We start from the raw sequence: 24,681 nt of genomic DNA, 5'->3' as shown, positions 1-24,681 counted from the left end.
TTTTTCACAAATAATGGTTTACAATGTTCATTAAAAGCTGCATTTGATAAAAATTCTTATGGCCTAGGTACCATTATAATGTAATGCATTTAATCCGAATTTTTTGATTAAGTTCAAATGTCGTAATTATTGTGGTCGGAAATACATTAATCGTTTTGTTCATGAGCACCAGTCTGTTGTAATCCGCCACATGGTTGTGGACAGATCACGGAGACGACATCCGTTCAAGGCCGGTGGACTGTGGAAGAGGAACCAATTCTTTCTTTCCCCGTGCTTCGACCCCTCTCTCTCCCAGTTCTGCAACCCTGCTTTAGATAATCATTGGATATTTCTTTTTCTTTATTATCTTGAAGTAATTGCTCATGCCTTTATATGACTGCCAAAGTGATTGCCTAATAAAATTCTTATTTCAAAAGGAGCTCTTAAAGACATCGTTATCGTCCGCTAAACGTACCGAAGAATAAAAAAAAAAATCTCTATCATGAACCTTTCTGCTCTGTTCTGTTGCCAGTATTTTTAAAGAGACCTTTTCACGACTACATGCAATTAAGTAAAGTTATATTCTTGAAGATCATCTCACTGCTATTTTGCTGTAATCGTTTGGCAATGTATTTTAATTCGTACAGAAATGACCTTTACAAATAACGACAGTCGTTTAAAAATAAATTAATAAGATGGCACTGCCGTCTCATCTACAATGCAATAATAAAGGTAATTTCATGAGTTAGAGTCTGGTGTTTGAAAAAGTACCGTTTCTCTGCTTTTATCATATAAACCTAATATTGTAACATGTAGAACTTAGAACTGAAACATGTACGGGTGTCATATAGGCCTACTGTTATTTCAGATTTTAAATTGGAACGTCTATGTTTTAGTAGGTTATTTAACGACGCTGTATCAATTGAACCGTTCAGAGCAAAAGTGGTGTAAGTAAAAATTTGGTAATGAGGTTTAAAGTAAGAATTCTGTAAAATACAGCACAAAGTAGCAATTAATATGTCCTTCTTGCTATCCACAGACTACTAATAGTTTAAATAAATTGAATATTAATTGCTGCATTGAGCTGTATTTTACAGAATGTTTACTTTAACTGTCATTATCCATTTTTGACTTACACCACTTCTGCTCTGAACGGCTCAATTATTACGTTACTTAGCGTCGATGGGATTGGTGATGGCGAGGTGGTACTTGGCGAGATGAGGCCGAGGATTCGCCGTAGATTAGCAGACATTCGCCTTACGATTGGGTAAAACCTCGGAAAAAAAACCGACCAGGTAAAAAGACCAAACGGGATACGAACCCACTCCCGAGTGCAGCTCTGAATCAGCAGGCAAGCGCCTCTGCCCACTTCTATGTTTGCAATAATTGAAGTCAGATATAGAACTAATGAAATGTGAACAACTGAGAGCCTAAAATAGAACCTCTGAGTTGTACATCAACTTCGGAAGAACATTCCTGACTTGTAGACTGCCGGTGTCATAGTTATATATATATATATATATATATATATATATATATATATATATATATATATATATATATATATATATCGTTAAATGTAAATTTTCCTTTTCAAATTACTGCGAGAAATTATAGTGATAAAGAGTTTAATCTGTCATGATTATATCAAGATAAAATGTAGGTGATTACGATCATCTGTTTTATTGCGGAACCTTCATCGTAACCCTCGACAGTTTCCGACACAGGTTTCATAAATAAGGAAAAATTCAACGCAAGAAGAGTTTCCTTTTATTGCTTACGTATGATCGTGTTTAATTCTAATGGGCTATCGATGACGGAATGTTAACAGAACTATTTTTCTGAGCGGAATTGCATTGTTTTCACTTATAACGTTATTGTGTTAAAGATAATCCGAAGTACTAATTTGTATTTTGTCTTAATTATGATGATACTACGGTTATTCTTAAAGCATAAACGTCTTAAGATTATTTTGTCGACTGAAAGTGAGATGCGGTTGTTGTGAATACAAAACCCGTTGCTTCAAGTCGCGTGAGAGGGAGGATTGGAGCTCTATATTATTCGATTATTATTATTATTATTATTATTATTATTATTATTATTATTATTATTATTATTATTATTATTATTATTGGACTATTATAAGGTTTTCACAGACATTGATTGCAGAAGATATTTCAAGGAAGTTCGGAAGAAATTATGGTATCAGGTGTCGTACACAAGAATGAAGATAAGAGATACTTTTTGTACGTAATTCATCATGTTAGTAAGTTCAATAAATCAAATATAGTTTTGTTTGTAATTAATTTCATCTTGAATCTGAATTGATAAATCAATTACATTTCCAGTAGCCTATATCCTGATTAAAACTAGCATAAGCTGAAACAAGTGATATTAGCTCAATTGAGTATGATGAGTGAAATAGACTAAACAAGTAGAGTGTTAAGAAAGTTGGAAACGAAGTAACAGTGAGTCCTTTTCCATTATAAGAAAATATAATAGTGGTGTCATAAATTCTGATAACTTTGAGTACGGTATTTAGTGAGAGTCGAATGCAGTAGCCATCCGACTAAAGTTGTCGCGCGTAACAAAACTGGAGTTCAAGAAGTGCGACTCCACAACAATTTGGTGCCAGAGAAGCAATGCAGCACAATACTATCATCTCTTCTATTAACAACGCCATATTATCAGCAAATTTAAGCACTTTACTCTTATTGCACTTTACTTTTCTTCCTCCTACTAGGCCTATCACCCTTCCAATGTCCTGAGAACAGTTCTTCACTAAATCCTTTTAATAGATTTTGAACATGACAGGTGATAGTTACTTATTTAATATAGCAATTTGTTTGGAATTATCTCTTTCTGTCCCCTTCATTAACCTCAGAAGTTGAACGTTATTGCGGTATAGACAGTATGGTAATTAATTGAAAAGATGCATTAAATAAAAAGAATCGCTGAAATTCAATCCACAAATGAAGTAGAGAAAGATACAGTGGAGACATAAAAATGACAAAGATTTTTAGTCTTGGTACATAATCGTGGAACACTGGATTAGCAAAGTCTGTCGAACTTTATAACTAATTCCTCGTATGGAATTCTCTTATCGCCAAGTTTGATAAAACAGTTAAAAGATAAAAACATACCGATAAGTTTCCATGATATTAGAACCCAAGTTTATGTATTATTTAAATATGCCAGTAGAAGCGGCCTTTTGATGTTTATTCATTCATTCATGCATGCATTATGAGTTTCAGTTATTTCTTACAGCGGAGATGCCCGAGACAAAGACTGGCGAAGCCTCAGGACCTTTGGGAACCCCTAACCTACAGTAATTAAATTTTCATTAATTCATTCAATTCCTCCCACTCCTTCTGGAACACAGGATTGTGACGAAAGTCCTCCACATGGTGAAGTTCTTCGCCAACATCTTCCCTTGACTCCAGGTCTTTCCTATTTCTATAGCTTTTTCCATAGTCGTTCTTTTCCAAGTCTTTTTGAGACGACCGCGTCTTCTAGCACCCTGAGGATTCCAGTCCAACGCTGTCTTCTCAAAAGCCCAGACTGGTTTCCTTAGCGTATAATCAATCCAATGTCATTTCCTCTCCTTGATCTGCACATTAATTGGCTGCTTTTTGGTCTCATTCCAGAGTTTTTCATTTGTAATCACATTCGGTTGCCTGACACTGAGCTTAAGCTGGAGGCAGTGGTTAACGAAAGCTTGAAGTTGCTTGTTGATTTCCTTCCTCATCTTCCATGTTTTAAAGCGGTATTATAGATTCGACGTTGCTGTTGAAATTTCAAAGCTTGGTCTTTCTACAAATAACCCTATTCTTCCACACAGAATACAGATGAAGAAACACGCCATTTGCTTCACGATATCCTCCGCATCTCGTGACGATACTTCCCAGGCACAGAAAGAATTAAACTTGTTCCAGGTCATTCCCGTTAATAGTCACTCTATTCGCAAAATTAGAGTTCATCCTCATCTTCCTAGTTTTTCTGGCATTGATCTTGAGGCCAGCAAGTTCCGTCTCTCTCTGTAATCTGGCCAAATTCTCCTTCATGTTCCGATATCGCTGTGCCATCCAGAGAGCTGCAAAATAGCGCTTAAACCGGTTTAGATTCGACCGGTTAGAGAACATCCGTCAAGGTCGGGCAACCGTCCGAATATTCGATTTTCATCCGATTACTCCCTATGTTTTGCTGGTAGACAGAACACCAGGCGCACTTCATCATACATAAAACGACATTTTCTGAGTACATAAACGGACTAAAACTTTAAAGAAATTCATTCTGTCTTATTAAAAAAATGTGTTCACTTGATATAGGTCTACAATTACTGATTGCACACTTTAATACACTTATCTTCATAACTACTGTCATTGCAAGTTATCTTGAACCTTACATCCCCTAAGTCTGTCTTTGGAACTGCTCGGTACGGCATGTACTCATCAACGTAACGACAAGGCAAGGATGCCCCTCCCTCGGGTAACGTGACTCTTTTCAAAAAAAGGTTGGTTCTTTTACCTTACGGCTCTCTACTGTAAAAGAACTTGGTTCAATACAGACATCATCTTCTCTCGATCCTCCGGTTTTGAGAGGAGAACATAGTTTCGTAGCAAGCTTTAATTAACCTGTAATGAGTAAGTATTTAAATATAATCGTGTGTACACTCCTCTCTCATCCGGGCTGGGGACCGGCAATGGAGGAGTTACTACAGCTACTTCTATACATTATATAGGCCTGCATAGCTTACACCTTCAGCTAATAAGTACATATTCTTATAACAATATTTTACAGGCTTATTATTTGAATTTACATTAATTTACAATTATACACAATCCATATCCCTATCATTGCTGCCATCATCGCTTGTTCCAAAATTAATTATTTCGCCAATGGCATCATCCATTCGGAATTATCTTCTTAATCGTAGGTACTACTTTCTGAACACGATAGAATTCTTCGATTGTATCCCGAATAACATGTTGATCGAAGTCGTCCACTTCAACTTTACACAAGTCTAATTCTGGAATGAAATAATATGTTTAGTAGAACTATAAGAAAATAATAACTTGCAACAGTAATTCATTATGTCGCTCTCAATACACACACTATTGTACAAAATTATTATAGCAATAATTTCTAAACATTACATACCTATTCTTCCCCGGAGTAGTGTGAGGTTCATTCTGTTGTAATTCAATATTATTTTTAATTCTTTTCACGGAACTAATACTTTTGCCAGAGTATTTAGCCGCTCTCTCATATTCCTTAGCAAGAGGTTCCAGCAAATATTTGTTTAATTTTTCCTCCTCGCAACGCTTAATTTTATTATATTTGCGATAATTTCTCTTTCTCGGCTATGGATAACAGCGTTACTTTTTTCCGCGGTGGTGTGATTTCACCATAATTACTACCATGTGGTTGCTGCTCCATGGTAACACTACTGGTACGCAGTGAAGGAAATAGTTCTATGTTTCTTGACAAGAGATTATGCTGCGGAGCATGCGCAAACAACTCAGTTGGCTCCACCCGCGTTACGCGCTTCCTTCCCTCTGCCCCTCTGTCCCCGCTCAGAAGGTTCAAGATAACTTGCAAGAACAGTAATACATAAATGAACAAATGGACACTGGTAACAATAAAGAAAATAAGTGCAATATAGAATATGAAATCCGGTGCGTAAAGAAATGCAAGAATAAAATAAATTACAATTACTTATTAAAGAGAAGAGTAAATAAGTAGGCCTACACAACCTTATATTCTAGTGTAGTATTTACATTTTAAACACAAAATGCATATTTCTAAAACAGTAGTTGTTAATATATCATGTATTTTAATTACTCTAAAAACTGCATTATTATTTTATTAATAAATCGTTTTAAAGAAGATAGTGTGTTAGTAGCAAAAATAAAAGTACTCTGAACCTCAAATGCTTACACTTTTACAAAGCATGTTGTTACTCTTGAAGGTACTCAACTCTAATATCTAGACTGGATTAATCAATCAATGAATCTATGAATGAATCAACTAATGAATGAATGAATCAATCAATCAGTGAATCAATGAATGAATAAATCAACCAATCCATATATGAATGATTAAATGTATCGATGTAGGAATGAATCAATGAGTCGATGGATGACTGGATGATTGATTGATTAATTGATTGATTGATTACATGTACTGAGAGAGGAAGAATTATTATCAATTAAATGGTAGGTCTATACGATGATAAACGCGTCCTTGCAAAGACTCTTGTAAGTCCTGCAGGTATGTGTATTTATTCACACTGCAAATGGGTAAATACCCGGTGGCAGTGGTAACTAATTACATTGAATAACTAAAATTAATAATAAATTAGAATTCATAATATTAAAAATAAAATAATAATAGCAATATATAATAATATTAACAATGAGCATCCTAAATTAAATGAATCACTTAATACAACATAATTAATTACAGTAAATCTAATTTATATCTTAACCCTAAGTTCGAACTTGAAACCACGAGTATATATGTGACATGTTTATACGTGCACAAGCACCTTTCAGCACTAGACTCATTTCGCTATCAATTCACTCATTGCACTGGGACTATGAAACATTTCACTGACACTATCCTGATTTCACTAATACTTCATAAACATTTCACTGTTCAAATACCTTGCACTATCAGTGTAAACTATAGAGCTTCACTGACACAACACATTTCACAGATACAACACACTTCTTCACTGATACAACATTTCAAATAACAAAACATCAATTACATCCTTATTATTCGGTAGAATTGTACTTACTATATTAGCCTCAAATCGCTAACATAGACCCCATTACAAGCAATTTAGGAAGTTCACTATAACTCACACACTTCACTATAAATCTATCTCATTTCTCTGCCACTATAACTCTCAGCATAGTTCAATGTGGTCTGCCTTTTCGGTCCACCCACAAAGAATGAGAAACAACTCGAATATTCTGTAAACCGACCCTGTTCACTCCGCGATATGGGAGAGCTTTGCATGCTGACTACAGCGCCAGGCGTTCAATAGCAATATATAATTTCTATTTTTCGTAACCGGTTATGCATGACTCTAGTGCCACCAAGCAAATGTCGTCCACGAAATCCAGATCTTTAAGTGAGCATCAGGTCTTTGTACTAAGTAATTTATGTTATCTTCAAACAAAATGTTTCTAAATTATGCATGGACGATTTCCATGACAGCGTTCTCACGAGCGAACATTTTTTTTTTCGAATAAAACACTCATGAATATGGAGCTCAACTTAACAAGACATGTAGTACGCGTAAATAGGAATTTGCACATCGCATTACACTGGCGTTCTGGATTGTTGCAAATGTTTGGAAATCATTACTGCTCTCGATGAGCTGAGAACCAATTAAGCAACGTAAATTAATTTGATGTTTCCTGTAGGTTAAACGCTTCAATCATGCTTTTGATGCGCTTTACTATCAAACAGTTCTGCATTCGTTAGAAAATCCTGGGTTTCATACATAAAGTGTTAATACTACATAGTGTTGCTTGCGTATCAAATTGTAATTAAATACTCACAATGTAATATTCTTATCGCAGGTTCCCAAAAACCACAATTCACTAATTAAGTCCTGAATTAACGTTAGAGGTTTGTTTTCTCCTGTCTTCAGAGTTTAGGAAATTTAAATACTGCTCCATCGTTATAGGAGAAAGCAATGTTTGTTTACCTATATACCCAAATGTAACACGCGAAGCAAGTCCCCTGCAATCGGCAAGAATCATGTTTGAGTTTAGCATGAACGTCAAGGAATATTATTATGGACAGTAAAAAAAAATCATGATATGGGAATGGATATTTAAGAGTTGTTAATTTATTCAAAAAGTGAATCTGATACAACGTGAATATAAATTAATTTGATTTCCTAGAATAGGCCTATATCTATAAAATAAATAAATTAGTAAATAAATAAAGAGATAAATAATTAAATAACTAAGTAAATAGGCAAATAAATGAATGAATAAATAAATAAATAAAATATTACCTTAAACTCTCCATCAATATCCTTAACATTTGCGCCGTTTTCAAGGTGTTGAATAATATTTATTTTGTCAGAAATTCTCAGACGTGAACTTGTTTGCTACATGATGCCTTACCGATATGCGAGGCTTGGATTCTCGTTACAACAATGTATCACGCTATAGTGTTTTGCTGCTTTCTTTAGACTCAAACGCATTCTACTAAATCGGTGGAGCAATGTAGTGGTGAATTTAAACAACGACAGAATTCATTATTATAGTTTCGATATAACGGATGTACGCTGGAAACAGATTTCCCTTACTTCGGTGCAGTTCGAAAAAGGACGTGATTCAGTGTCAGTTTTCGGAAAAAAATTCTCGCGAATTAAACATGACGTTACAGATAGTAATTATTGGCTTTCCTTATAATAAGTAAGATCATCCTCTCTATTCTTTTGAATAGATTTCTAGACATGAGCTGGATTTCGTCTCTATGGTTAGGATTGAACATGAGATATAAGATCCGCTTATTAATGACTTTTGTCTTACAAAGTTTCAGGTTCAACAATTTCGTCGCTTTTCAAACTGATGTTTTTAAACACTTAACTTCATCAACGATTTCGTGGGAGATTGTTCTCACCTATGTCACTGACTTCACGTTCAATTAGAACAAAATTTGTGCGCTTTCTTTTTTAATTTAAAAATGAAACTCTTCCTCTTATTTAAAAAAAAAAATCAAAGATTGTTCAATGAAATGGTTTTTGAACGCCAGGATACTTCCTTATACAGTAAATAAAACACGATACTTTCCTACGATTTTTTTTGTAATATACATATCATAAAATATGAATATTAGCTGCTCTAATGTGTAGTGCAATGCCATGAACTAAACTGAACTGAATTTAATGAAAAGCTTCTGTAGCCTATACTGCTCTAACCTTGACGTTCTTTCAACTTGTGTTATCTGTCCATACTACCCAACATAAAACCTTACAACGCTCGATACAGGGGAAATGTACACACAATTTCCTCGGCAGTCGCGTTCGATTTGTAACAGTAAAAGGCCGACGGAATTTACCTGAGCGAAACCTCTTTTCTGCCGAACGCTCTGTAGATAAGGTGATAATGTTGGATTACTCACAGCTGTAGTAGTAAGGACTTTTACATTGCTGGTAATAAATAAGTTTTCACGTTTCGAAGATTGATTTATATCTGTTTTCAGGTAAACAATAAAGAGTTTTGAATAATAAAGAAGAAATGCGCACAAGTGTGCATAGGATGTTTGTTCGTTAGTTTTCTGTGCTAAGTTCGGTCACTGTTTTTGGGCACTCGGTACACTGCAGGACGTGGCACTTGTCACATCTTGCACCACAGAATTTACAGACACATTTCTCGGACACTATAGAATTGTGTTGTGCTGCACACTTTGAAGTGAAATCCATGCACTGCTAGCCTTGTGACTACGTTCCTCATGCGTTGATTAGTCCCAGTCGACCATGGCGCTAGTGGCATAGAACTCGTCCTCTATGTTGTTCCTTTTCTGTGTATTCTCTTCTAGAAGTTGTTTGTACGCGTCTGTGGAAGACAGAATTAGTTAATACCGTAGATCCTCTATGAGAAAGGGTTCCCTCGATAACACATAGGCCAGCCTGGATGGTGTGAACTTCGACACTCCGAGTATCCTTTTCAGATATGTGGTTTTTCCCACGCTTTCAAATCTTTCTTCTTTAAATACTCCCAAACCACGTCTATGCCATAGGTAAGGATGGGTATGATCTTTGCATGGAACAACTTCATAGCTGCTTCAGCAGATATGTCCTGTAGGTGTCGTATGTCGTTGTAGCTCTAGTGGCGGCTATGGCTTTTTCTTCAGCTTGTAGGCCGAAAGTGGTTCCTGTTGTCTGGAATGTCTGATCTTAGCAGCAGTTGCAAACGATTGGTCAGGCAAATGGATTAGCCATTTGTAAAATCATCGATAGATAGAATACCCTGCTCAAACCTATTTCTTGTTGACCTGAAACGAAGGTAAGATCAAACTTTGAAACGTTGTCAAATATTACCAAACTATCATGTTTTGATTTATTTTGTTATCTTCCAAGAACGAAAATGAAGACATTCTATCTCACAGATTTACACCACGTAAGACCTTGTTTTTCAACTCGACCACGTTAGGTGAATTTTTCAACTATTCCTGGTCCATTTAGAAATTAAAATCTTTTTCTGTTGTCGATGTCATTCCTTGTGAAGTCTCGCGAAAATATCGCTTCATGTTCACCTCATATCCCGGATATTGCACAACAGTGTAAAGTACATCAAACTTGTACGAAAAGCTAAATATTAAAATCTCGACACTGCATCACAGAAAACAGGACATTATTGAAATGTTAAAATTACTTTAGCTTTTAACGTTTCCGTAACATTACCGTCCATACAAAAAAGCGGACAAAGCTCTACGAGCCTCCCAACTAAAATATGGGGAAACAGAATACACGAAATAAGTTCCGTCGAATTCCGAAGAAAATAATGATACGAATGTACGTGAATGTGGTCGTTTTGAGATGACTTAACCTACTTTCCATCTACCGAAAGCTAATGGCTGCTTACGTAGGCGGGGTATTTATAAAGTTCGTCGACTTATATCTTAATACGAGATTACACTTGACATTGTATTATTAGTGTAAATATAGCTCACGAACTCTCGTGACGTGCGTGTGGGAAATACTTAGAATTGTTTTTGAGAAGGAACATATAAATTTATTCGGATACTACTACATACTAAGAATTGACAAGCTTATCTCTAAATGATGGTCAGATAAACTACGTTATCAAGCACTTGTGACAGAACCCAACTTACAAGATACTACTTAAAGCTGGGGACGGAGCGAGTAGAACTGTTGAGTTACTCGGTTCTATCGGTTTATGTGCTTGGCAGCGGAGCACCGAAGTTACTCGGTTAACCGTAGCCGTTACCGGTCAGTTCAAACAGAGTTCACGTGTTTTACTTAATTCTAGCAGACAACAACGAAAAAATCGAAAAATCGAAGGAGAATTGGTAGGAAAATTTTAAAAAGTACGCAAAACGCGTCCTTGCAAAGGGGTTGGGGGCTGTACAAAACTAAATATGTGAGCTCCAAGCCTGTTGGCCACTAGTCTTAGTCCGGGTTACGCTGCTCCTCTGAAGGACCTCTAGAAAATTTTGAAGGGGAAGCCGAAATTGGACGTAACCTCTTAGGTACCACATACGCGAGGGGGACTGAGATTTGATCAAGTGGTCACGGAACGGGGCGAGGAGGAGTTGGCTGGTGTTTGCCGTTAGGATGGCAAGACGCCATCATCTGTTGTTCGATGAAAAAGCATGTGAAGGCCGTCGGAAGAAGCGCCGTGAAATCTAAAACTGCAATTTGAGAGGTCCCTGTCCTTTCAATTTGCGACTAATTGAGTGACCTCGTATATTTAATAGACTATTTATAGTATCTGAACTAGGGCATATATCGTTTATAGTAAGGTGGGAATATGGGGAAGGGCATATAGGTCCGTGGCCCATTTCTTATAGGGCTCATCCCGACATTGAAATGGGCCACGGACCTATATGCCCTTCCCCATATTCCCCCCCTTACTATAAACGATGTATGCCATAGGTACTGTTGTATTTAAATATTTTCTGCTGCAGGACAAATTATTTCCTTATCCCCAAGGCGGGCTGAAAGGCCTCTAGTATTGAAGAGGAGTTCATCCTATTATATGACCTGTCAAGTGGGTCTAATGAACACTGACAGTCTGAACATATTACTGTACAGAATAATAAATAATAATAATAATAATAATAATAATAATATATTATTATTATTATCATCATCATCATTATATTAGAGTGTTTGATTAATATTAAAATATGTTAAAAAGGAAGTGCATTATACTTTTCTATTTGTGTTTATTGGATTTATGTTACCTCATCAGTCATCATTTTATTTGTATTTATTTCTACGAATTATGTTACTTAAATACTTAAATTTATTAATAATATTACTATGTTCTTCAGTTTAAGATTCCACGTTTTATTGATTATTTTATCCACTTTCCGTAATAGTAAATAATTATGTGTTATTTTAGGTGTTTTAGGCAGCCTTCATGGAGCCCGTTTCTTTCTATCTTCTTTTTTACTTAGCTGCAGCGTTTAACGTTTACCTCACATGTTAATTTATTAGCTGTTAGTATTATAAATTATTTTATCAATTTTATTTCGTCTGTCATATATAACAACACTGAAAGTTAAATAGGCCTTTCATACAAAATAACTCCGCAGATAGTTGTAATCACGCAAATGAAATTTGCAACCGCCATTTTGCAATGAAGAGAAGCACTTTTTTCCTCGTCAATTGGCAAAGCGAAAGCGCTTTACTACAATGCTTTTAAAACACGCTTGGTTTCACTTTCAAAGTACGTTCTAAAATCGACTCAATCTATCTAAATTTTAAATCTGCCGCCACAAATTTGTACTCAGTACTGTACTCGGTTCAACCGAGTAATGACGTCACAGTAACTGCTCCGAACCGAATCGCTCCGTCCCTAGCCCTAATACTACTGTACGTTCGGAATCATAACACATTCTTTCAGGTAACACGTAGGCCTATCAGTATTAGTAGCCCTACAACTTGAGCATGAACATGTACTAGCGAACATTAGAACTTAATTCGTCTTTATAAATACCTGTATGACTAGATCATAGGCGGGCAGGAATCGAGCATGCCCTAGGCTGGCTGGGCAAGTTCTGGGCAGGCGTAACTTGCTCTTAACATAAGGTAAGAGTTCAGTGACGGCCACTCAGTTGGTAATCACTAGACTTCGTTGAATTGCCACACGCAGCATGCAATCAGGTTGCCGATGTACGGTAGTATAGAAGAGGCGAGCGACCGCCCGGTCTCGTAGTATAAGCAGTTCATGTTAAGAGATGTGACCGGTCCAAATAGATAGAGCAGCTATAGCTAATGTATACCTATGTAAGCACTTGTTTTTGCATTACAGTGGTTGGAATAGTCAAAGATTAACATTTGTTCAGTGCAGACAAGAATTCAATCAAACGTACTATAATGAGAGTGTTGCTGTTCCAAATAATTACCCCTGGAATACCCTTACCCCCGCAGCCATTCTTGACGTGGTTGGATGCTGTTAATTATTATGCAGAACATTACGGCAAAATAATGGAGGTAATTGATGCATTGGATACCACAGACAGTTCCGCTGTTGCAGCTGTAAAATCATTGCCTTCTGAACAGCTATTGGAAGATATTCTGTTCATTGATTCTAATTTTAAAATCGTGTCCAAAAGCATCACCCTGTTAGAATCGTCTAAACTACAACTCTCAGAAGCCCTTAATATAGTGGATAAAGTATCACAAACCGTTATCCAAAATAACAATTCACTAATTTCAGAAAAAGTGAAATGTAAGTTGAGAAACATTATTGCTAAAAATTCTGCCTATTCACAACTTCGTATTATAAATGATGTACCATCAGGTCACGACAAGACATCTGAAGTTGGTGTACTAAAAAGTAGTGACTTCCCCTTCTTCAAATATGTACGTATTACATCGAGTGATGTTGAACGTATATTTTCCCAAAATAAAAACTGTTTAAGTGACAATCGGAGGAGATTACTTTACAGTCGCTCAAAATGTACGTAACTCGTCACTGCAATGCACATATTCAAGGATGATGTTAGTATATTACATTAAATTTTAAGAGTTAATATATCTCAATATAAAATAATTGTGTACTTACATGTTTAGATATTTCCTATTTCAAAGATCATTCATTATATTTCTTGAATGAAGGATACAGGTTTTATTGTAACCGCAGTATACTGCTCAGTGTTTACATCAGAGGCATACTCCATCCTTTGCACGCCCCCTTCTCATACAGTCTATACCGCTTGCGCAGTAAACCTTGCGATTCTCGTGGCAATTCCACGAAGTCTAGTAATCACCTAGTGTAGAGGTTCTTAACCTGGGGTCCATGGACCCCTTGGAGATTCTTGAATGGGCTTCAGGGGGTCCGTGAAAGTCACATAAAATTAACATCACATTTACTATATTATTTCAACGTAGAAAGCAGAAGCGTATCCAAAAAATTGTTTCTCACTTTTTTTTTTTTAATTTTCTAGGAAGGGTCTAAAGCTTTCACTAATTTTCGAAGGGGTACATTATCAAAAAAAGATTAAGAACCACTGTTCTAGTGAAATTGACAAGAATATTTTATCGCTTTATTTCAATATTATGTCTTTTGAAATTAGAGAGTTGTATTTATAATAGATTTACATTAGCTAAACAACTTAATGTTTTCTTTTATGCTTTTGACAATAATATTTAAGTACCTCATTTTAATTTTTATTTTCAAATTAGACAGTTATTAATGAAATATATTTACATTATCTATAGAACGAAATGTCATTATTACTTTGCTTTATATATTTAATTATATCTTTTGTTTTCTGTGTTTTGTAATAAGCAGGGAAATGTCTGACACAATACCTGATTTTCCTAAAACAACTTATTTCATTAACGACGAAGTACTTTAAATTTTCTATTAGTTGCATACGCTTATCTCCAACAGTATTATTATATGTTTGAGCATGCCTGGCATATTGTGGCTCACTAATTTTCGAAGGGGTCCATGATTAAAAAAAGATTAAGAACACTGTCCTAGTGAAATTGACAAGAATATTTTATCACTTTATTTCAATATTATGTCTTTTGAAATTAGAGAGTCGTATTTATAATATATTTACATTAGCTAAACAACTTAATGTTTTCTTTTATGCTTTTGACAATAATATTTAAGTACTTCACTTTAATTTGTCTTTTCAAATTAGAGAGTTATTTCTGAAATATATTTAACCTTATATTATTTACAGAATGAAATACCATTATGATTTTGTTTTATGTATTTAATTATATGTTTTGTTTTCTGTGTTTTGCAATAAGCAGGGAAATGTCATATGCAAGGCATACCAAAACCCTGAACAAACAATCCTCGACCTTACGAAAGCTCACTTTCTATCTACCCACCTACCTACCAGATAGCGTACATGCATGGCATACGGAAAGCGTTAACAAACCAAACCTAACCTGCCACTAATCGTCGATCTTTAAAAAATTCGCTTTATATCTAATTACTTATCTATTACCAAAGAGCGTACTGTATATGCAAGGCATACCAAAAGCCTGAACAAACAATCCTCGACATTACGAAAACTCACTTTCTATCTATCCACCTACCTACCAAAAAGCATACATGCAAGACATACGAAAAGCTTGAACAAACCTAATCTGTCCCTGACCGTCGACCATACAAAAACTCGCTTAATATCTATATACCCACCTACCTACTCTACATCCAAGAAGTGTATAATGTAAGGCAGCCATGGCGAAAATGTGACTCGCGAGCACATTGTGGCCCGCAATGATAGTAATGCATTTCTCTTCCTTCCTATCTCCACCAACCTCCATCCTCTCACTCATTGGAGTTAAACTCCGTTCCATTCGTATTTGTCTCTGGCCTGCGAGTGGCGTATCGTAGCAATGTGTCTCTCGAAACCATGTACCTCTACAAAACAAAAGTTTCAAGTAGGATGGGAGGACGCATTTTTTGCTGCCAATATGGTGAGAATATTAAATGTATGATTTGTTCACAAGTATTACGAGGAAAACGGTTGTATGACATAAAACGGCATTATACTACATGTCACTCATGAAACATTAAAAGGTTAAGTATTGTTATTATTATTATTATTATTATTATTATTATTATTATTATTATTATTATTATTATCATATTTGTACGTCGATCCTTTTTCAGCAGATGTACGAATAATGCGATTAGATATTCAATTTAAACTCACAGATTTACAATGTGATGTTAAATGAAAGCTAGATGTAAGGACTTGACAAATGTTGAACTTTTCAAATCTTTGCCAGAAAATAAATATCCGAAGCTTCGTTCTTTCCCTTGCTCTGTTGAAGCCATGTTCGCTACAACTTACATTTGTGAAAAATTATTTTCAATAATGAAAATAGTAAAAACCAAATTTAGACCACGACTGACAGACAAATACCTTCGTGATCAACTACGACTGGCAGTAAGCGACATAATTCCTGATTTTGAAACTCTGTCGCAGAGACATTCTGAAGACAGTTAATTTAAGGTTGTGATAATGTGTCCTGTTTTCTTGTTCATTTCTTTCTTCGTTACACGTCCTAAACAATAATTTGTAACCCTACACTGTATAAAATTATATTTAAGTGCTTGACATAAGGAAAATGAAATCCGTTAATAAGTCAGACAGTTGCTTCAGTTCCCCTTCGGGTGTCCGCCTCCCTCCATAGGTGCTATGCACGTTGCAGGTTACACAGTGGCTCGGCGCACGATCACATTTTCGCCACGGCTGATGTAAGGCATACCAAAAGCCTAAAAGAACCAAACCTAACTTGTCACACTTTTCTTTTCAGATATTGGCACTACTACAACACTCATTTAAAAGCCCTCTGCTGGATGTACTCTCAACTAAAACTGGCAATATGTAACGGACTGAGATAATATGTGTACAAATTGTTTATTGAGTGGAATTGTGTAAATGTAGTGTGTTAAAAGTCATACATTTACGGAATTTGTATCTTTGTGCGGTTAATATTATGAGTTAAAAATGCAACGAAAATCATATGTATTATGTTGTGCATAGCGAGATCCAAGATTGAATAAATCCACAAAATATTCATGTTTGGTCTTACTAATAAGAACTCTATATACAGACGTTTAACTGTCTTATACTTATACAATGAGTAGCTCGTTTATACGTCGTGTGTAAATTCCTTATTAATAATCACTACATACGTCGTGTATAACAGTATCACTGTTACACAGCTACGTCATAGTTTCGTCATTACTTCATTACGAAAGGTAACAGAATATCTGAGGTTCTCTATTGCATCCAGTAGAGCGCTCTTGTGTGCCGTGTTAAGTATCGATAGTACAACTGGCTCTGATCGATTACCACGCTATATTTTCGTCACAGAGTACAAGCTACAGCAATAATATTCTAATTATTCTGTGCTCTTTGGTTTGTTCTTCTGTGGTTACAAGGCAACCATCATCATAAAATGACAGTCGATACGAACGGCGGCCATTTTTTCTCTATATACAACGCTTAAACAAGGGGTTTCGTGTATATTACTGCAAAGCAATTCCCATGTATAGTTACAGACTGTTTATACATCCATCGCTTATGCATGGTTTATTAGTAACGTTTTCTGTCTCAACTCTGCATACGTCTCGTATAAAAACTATACACGGTTTATTAGTAAGACCGTTAGAGTATGGCGTTTCATATATGAGAAACGGCTACAGTAACTGTAAAAAAATCTCGTATGATACAACAAAATAATTAATTACAAGGTAAATATAACTGGAAGAAATGAGGATCTCTTATTTTCGGTTCTGAGGCAACGTCTAAATTGGTTGCAGTTTCGCAGCGGGAGATATGGATCCAAAGCCCTAAGAGGAAAGCACGTTGCTACAAAGTAAACATTAATTGGGACTCACCGATCGATGGAGATGGCCATGAGGGTAAACACAGAAGCACAGATGGAGAGAACAGCCACGAACTGGCTGATCTTGCAGTACAGCCTGCCAAACGGCCAATCACTGTTGAGCATGTAGGTGTAATTAAAGGTGACGTTGAGTGTCGAAACCATGGCGTCCGCAACGGATAAGTTCACCAGGAAGTAGTTGGTTACAGTCCTCATCCTTTTGTTGGCAAGCACGATCCAAATGACGATGAGGTTACCGCCAGTAGCCACCACTACCATTCCCGCGAACAACAGGGACCACAAAACTTGACGCCATAACGGCAGAATGAATTGGTTCCCTTCGTCTTGAGTATCGTTAAAAAACGAGGCGTTAATCGCAGTGTAATCCAGGGAAATATTTTCCAGAGGCCACCAAGTGGTTGTTTCGTTTCCCGTGCTACAGTTCATTTTTGGAATGCGAGATACATTCGTTACGAAAGCATAGAAACATGTAACACTGCATTCAAACGTATTAAATCACATGTAAACAACGTATATTTTACGCACGACAAATCATTTCCATGATGTAGAATTTAGTTTCACAGCATGTAACATCACTGACTTCATTAAGAACATTAATTCACATATATTCCGTTGCTACGGTTCAATTTCAATAAACAAACATATTACAATCCACGGAAATTACGTAACAAAACACTAGCATTTAATATCTCGACATGTGATAGATGTGAATAGATAAACAGGCTTGTATTTAAAGCTGAAGGAAATAGCTGAAACGCCACATAGCACTGCGAAAAACTTCTGTGTCACCGTGTTCACCACACTCAGTAGTTGATCACAACAAAAAGTCTCGTCCATTGTGATGGGCTCTCCACATCCTGCGACGCGTCATAATTGTGTACAACATCAGATCCGGGCTCCTCTGGCATGAATACTAAATGATCTGAACTGTTTCTTAACACGTCAAGTAGATAAAAGCCATTCAGACCCTCCTTAGAATGTGTTAACCAAACACCGGCTCTATCTAATCTGTCGTACTTTCAATGCCACGAGAAAGAATTGATATGGTGCAGCAGAAGCGGTCGCGAAGTCCCACTTCTTTCTTCGTTTCAGACACCATGGTGGATATCTGCAAAGATAAGACATTATGCAATGTAATTATATACGAGATAAGGTGAATTTAGTAAATTTAGCATTTAGGAATCACTTGTTTTCCTTGGAAAATTGAAAATGGTATGAAATTGTAAAAAGTAAAATAAATTTGGAATATGTATTATATGTCTTGCTCGTGTTAAATTTTACAGTACCTGGTTAACATGTTTCGGCCTGTTGTTGGCCTTATTCAGAACATGTTAACCAGGTACAGTAAAATTTAACACGAGCAAGACATGCAATAAATATTCCGAAGTGGTATAGTGTTAAAAGTTGTGTAATCAAGATGTAAAGTAAATTCTGTAAGGTACTGGCATTTAATTGGATCCTGAGAAAACCACATATTTAGGGAGGTTTCCCACTGGTAAAATACTCAGCGGCAACTCAATTGTAGGGCTTCCTTCAAAAACGAGGTAGCTACACTTTTACGAAGTTGTGATAACCGAGGAAAAAAAAAAATTATAAAAATTTCAAATTTTATCTGACCGTCTTTTCTTTTCCAGATTATGTCCTAGGTCAAGAGTCAAGAGTCAAGAATGTGCATTTATTGATGCATAATAAATTATACAAACTCATGTACACAAGATCCTTCGCACGAGCTCGTACGGCCATTCGTGCTGTAACTATGCACAGTTTGAATCTTCAAAACGAAAATAATGCCTACTAATAATAAAATAGTGAAACAACAGTTATTATTATTATTACTACCGTTATCATTAATTATCACAATTACAACTAATCTAACTTCAAACCAAATTTCACAAAAATAATAGAAATAAAGAAATGTAAGATATGAAAAGAGAGAGAAAAAACACACAGTGAAATAATCCAACTAATAAATATAAAGGTAATACATAAAAAAAACATACACACGCAATAAAATACAAATAGAAAAAAAAAGACACAATTATACAAAAAGAACATTATCCCCTAATTACTTCATTCGCTCAGTGTTGATCCTACTCATTAAAACACTAATTAATAACTCTTTCCCTTATTTCCTCGGCTCCCTCCACCTCGGCCAGTTCCACCCTCAACTGTCGAACTTTTGCCATAAATTTTCCCAAACTGTCACAAAATGTAACGTTATTTAACATACTGTATGTTGCCAAGTGCCCCCTGCTAGATGTAATGAAGGACTCTGGCAGGAATCGTTTCCTCAGAGCTTCTGTGACTTCACACTGCGATAAAATATGGTGTGATGTCTCGCCTCTACCACAAAGAGGACATATTCTCACCCCCTCTTCGTTGACGGTTTTAAGTGCCCTCCAGGCTCCTATACGAAACCAGATTAAACCCAGTCTGCCTTCTCTGCTACCTCCATAGATATATAATTCGGCCCCCCAATTTGATGTCCTAGGTAGATAGGAGTTTCATTTTATCACTCAATAATTTATTATATTCAGCAATTTAGGGGAAGTAAAATAGCTATAAACAAATAATGGAGCTACCCCCTTGTTGCAATAAAATTGGATAAAATTAGACACGTTTTGCACTGGACAGACAATTACTGTGTCAATGTCATAAACTACAACACAAGCCCATAGCACATATACACACATAGAGTGTTCCACTTAACTCTTTCACCTCCGATAGCGTGTGAAATCTTTCAGATAAACACAAACCGACAATTACAAGATGTTAGAGTCAACTTTATTTTTTTAAATAGGAACCAACTATGTTTTGTATTGCAAATGTTGCGTTAGCTCTGTCTAATAACAACTGGCTACTTTACCGACTGAATGTCACCGATAGAAGTAAACATAAGGAATGTCTGAGCAAGGATCGACCTGAAGGAGGACAATTCTGGTTTGAGTTGTGCGTCAATTAAATCACAATCACAATGTACTGTACAGCAGTAGCAAAAAAAAAAAAAAACCGAACCGTACCGACACTTGCAGCTGATTTCAGAGCCTTGTTCACTCCAGAGCACGATAGACTGGTAACTAAGACTTACGTGGTTCGAATCCTGCCTGGGGAGGAAAATTTTTTTTGTTCCTTACTCAAATTTATTCCCAATACTTTTCGATTGCTGGTAAAAGACATGTTCTGCGAATAATAAGTTAATTAAGTAGTAAAATATCGCTGCAATCGGAATGTATTAGGAATAAATTTGAATAAGGAACAAAAAAAAAAAAGTTTCCTTCCCAGGCAGAATTCGAACCACGAAAGTCTTAGTTACCAGTCTATCGTGCTCTGGAGTGAACAAGGCTCTGAAATCAGCTACAAGGGTCGGTCCTGTTTTTGTTTGCCACTACTGTACATTTTAATACTATGAAAGTGCTGCACATGTTGTGAAGTGAGACATAAAAGTAGTGTACAATAAAAAATACACAATTATTCTCAAAAAACAAAACAAAATCTCCGGTTTGCAATCAGATTTCTTGCCAATGTCTTATAGTTCAATTGTCCAGTACAAAACTGAAGAAATAAGGGTTATATTGGTAGTGTACAGTACTATGAGTGTGTTCGATTTTAAATTACGTCAACTTTATGAACTAGACATAAAGAAGGGTGCGTCAGATAATACACTAAACTTTTTTCTTTGAAATATCACAAAGAATAACTCCCTGAAATTAATGCTATTACTTACGGTTCAACCTGTATACAATATATATATATATATATATATATATATATATATATATATACACATCGAAGGGGGACATAGAATCAACTTTCTTTTTTTTTAATGGCAACCAACTATGTTTTATATTGCAAATGTTCAGTTAGCTCTGTCTAATAAAAACCAACTACTTTGCTGTATCTCTTCCAACAAATCTTTCCATGAAATTGTGTTTTCTTTCTGTAAACCGCCCCAGGGGAACTTACGTTCTGGACACGCCTCATATATGGTACATATTAGCTGAATTTTTAAGGTATATGTACACCCACAAAGCGCAAAAAATGATGAAAAATTGGAATGTTCAAAATATAAGTATTTTAATGGAGAATTTTCTCCCCTTTAATTTGATATAAGAATTTTCGATTTATGCCTTATGGTTTTTCAGATAAGTCCCATTTTCCAAAATGCTGCGTCATCCGCCACGGTCACTTAGGCTACTTTTGGAGTGCATTACTTTTGGAGTGACCTTCGTAGCAGTCAAGCAGCATTGCTTGTAAAATAAACTTCTTTCTAGTCCCGAAATAGATGCACAGATATCTGGGCATGATCATTAGATTGAAAAAAAGTTTTTTACATAATGAAGTAATTTATAATCTTTTACTGTTAGTCATATAACTGTAAATTTGTGTGTCAATGATGTTGTACGTCATTTTAATAAGAGTTCAAAAGTAGAAATTACAATTCTGAGGAGGATGGGCATAAACCCTGGGACAAACACCATCGCAGGATTTGTTGCATCAATGGAAATAGGGACAAAAATGCCAAAAAAAAAACATTCAACACCTGAAGTTAAAACAAGGCGGAGGTATTTGAGAGGCAGAAAGAAGCTGAAACTGGACCGACATGAAGCTGCTTAAGGGGTGACATATGATGATGGAGTCTTCTAGGCTCTGAAAGTTTGTGGCTCATTTCCTGTAAATAGTAATTTTAGAATATTTAATTCTTTAAACATGATATCTCAGTCAAATATGGTGATATCAAGAAGATATTGATGTCATTTTGAAGCTTGAAATGTCCCCCAGTGCCTGACAATGAGTAAAATAACATTAATGTAATTAATAATTATCTATGGATTTTTACATGATTTATGCAACATAAAATATTATTGTAAGTTACATATATGGTAATATTTAATTAATGTAAATAAAAATAAAAAATAGCTCTATGTCAGGAAATAAAGAATAATTTTTTAGCTATAAAACAGTGAAAAAACTGTGGCTCTATCTTAAAAACTGCATGATCTATCATGTTTCAAGTTGCATGTCAAAATTATAAACAAAACAATTTTTATAAACAATTTAGACATAATTTCAAGGGATCTGTTCACTTCATTCTCTTTCTGGTACCATTCTCAATTGTATAAAAATTTTACAGAGTAAAATTATACAAAACATAATTTTTTGTAAGTAAAAGTGTAGGCCTACATATACCTTAAGTTGTATACATCTGTAATTATTGAATAAGATAAATAATATTGATTCTGTTCAGCGAACCTAATTTTTTTCTCAGTAAATCACTACAGCTTTCTGGGAAACAGGCAAGTAATTCAACCGAAAATTTCATCACTCGTACTCAAGACATGAGACAATCATCATCACACGGCTGTATCTTTCGCAATTCGTATTCACAGCTCTCAATAACAAACAACCTATTGAGTTCACACCGCGTGATAGGCAGATCTTTCTTTCTGCTATCTGCAAATTATCACAAAGTTTAATAGTGCAAATGATTAGCAGCTGATATAATGCAATTTTAATAAGTTCATCTCTCTAATTATTTATATGACAAAAATTAATATTAATATCCAAGGAAAGGCAATTAAAGCCGGCGACTGTAATGTAATGTTCAGTTTGAATGCTCGGCTCAGAAGTGATCCATGGTATTCTCGTCGGACATTCTTTTCAGTTTGTCTCCTTCAAACTCAATCATGACAGATTTGTAAACAAAATCCCACTATTAAAATTTACTTATATGTGAAGGTTCCTTTGTTGTATTTTCTTTTACAGAAATCAAAATGTTGCAATACGATGTGAACCAAAATATTTGCATTAATAATGTTTTGGACCAATGCCATGTAGTTCTTTGCCTCTATGCTCCCTTTTTCTAGATCAAAGACTTTCTTTTTACAAGCTACTAAATTTATGCAGATGAAAGAACTGCATTCATTATTTGGTTTCAATCTTTAGATTACTGTAGTTATGTGAGTTCTTAGTACATTAAGATTCATAAGATATTCCTTTAAAAGTAGTCATTACAATGTACAGATATTTGGATATTAAATAATTACATGGGTAACACTGAATACGGATATTTTACACATGTTATACGCATAAATAAAGCTTTGAATAAACTTTTTGTGCTAAATGCAAAGAAAAAAGTTTAATACATGAAAGCCATAACAAAATAGAAAAAGTATTAAAAATAATAGAGTTATTTATTTATTTATTTATTTATTGTTTTGCTAATAATTGTAACATAAAATATAATATATACAGAAAAAATTTAGCTCGCCCCTGAAAGAGTAGAACTCGTGCTCAGGGGCGGATTCCTGAATTGAAATTAATAATTATACAATACAATTTGTCTTATGTCTACTGTGCAATTATAGTATATAAATTTTAATTTACAATTTTTCCATTTTTATAAAATCCATACATAACTTTTTAAATTTAATACTAGAACTATTAGAATTGACAAGATTAGGATATTTAAATATAAATTTGTTATATATTCTTGGGTCTAAATTACTACTATGATTAAATACTGTAACAGTGTTGCATTTTTTTTCAAACAATCTTAAAGAATTCATACCTTTTGTTTCATAATTATGATAATACAATTCAAAATTATTTCGATTTTTATGAAGTTAGGTATACAAATATATGATATGTTAAGAGAAAATGAATTTAAAAGTATAGAATTTAACATGGAGACATATTTGGCTTCACTTGAAGGTTTTTTAAAAGAACTAGTCCAAAAAATGCAAATTTGATATATTAAGCATGTGGTGGGCATATTGTAGCAGCCATCTATTGAATTAGTTGCTAGTGGAAAAAACACCATAGTCCTATGTTATAGGAGTAGAAATTTTCTGTGGTGTTCATAAAAACAACTATAGTCCAAAGACTTGTTTGTGAAAACAGCCATTGTCCAGAATGATGGTAGCATTTACAATATCCCATTCATATCATCTTGTAAAATTCATGTATACAATATTAAACTGTAGTAGACTGGCAGTACTGCTTCTTATGTACGCGGCAAAAGCCAGCTCAGACAGAAATACTTTAAGCAATTAAATTGTATTAGTTATGAAGTCATCTTTAGGTGC

General features: G+C 35.1%; 1 protein-coding gene across 2 annotated transcripts in view; it reads right to left on the bottom strand.

Annotated features, from left to right (window-relative positions):
* TkR99D (Tachykinin-like receptor at 99D) overlaps window positions 1-24,681 on the bottom strand; it is an 823,748-nt gene that overhangs the window by 595,755 nt on the left and 203,312 nt on the right. For both annotated transcript variants that reach the window (XM_069844274.1, XM_069844275.1), the window contains exon 2: window positions 17,589-18,704. In XM_069844274.1, coding sequence (XP_069700375.1) covers window positions 17,589-18,022 — 434 coding nt within the window. In that variant the 5' untranslated portion in view covers window positions 18,023-18,704. The remainder of the gene's footprint in view (window positions 1-17,588; window positions 18,705-24,681) is intronic.

This window comes from Periplaneta americana, chromosome 13, assembly GCF_040183065.1.
Source record: "Periplaneta americana isolate PAMFEO1 chromosome 13, P.americana_PAMFEO1_priV1, whole genome shotgun sequence".
In the NCBI taxonomy this organism is placed as follows: domain Eukaryota; kingdom Metazoa; phylum Arthropoda; class Insecta; order Blattodea; family Blattidae; genus Periplaneta; species Periplaneta americana.
The sequence above is the reverse complement of the archived record's forward strand: the minus strand, read 5'-3'. Positions and strand labels throughout refer to the sequence as shown.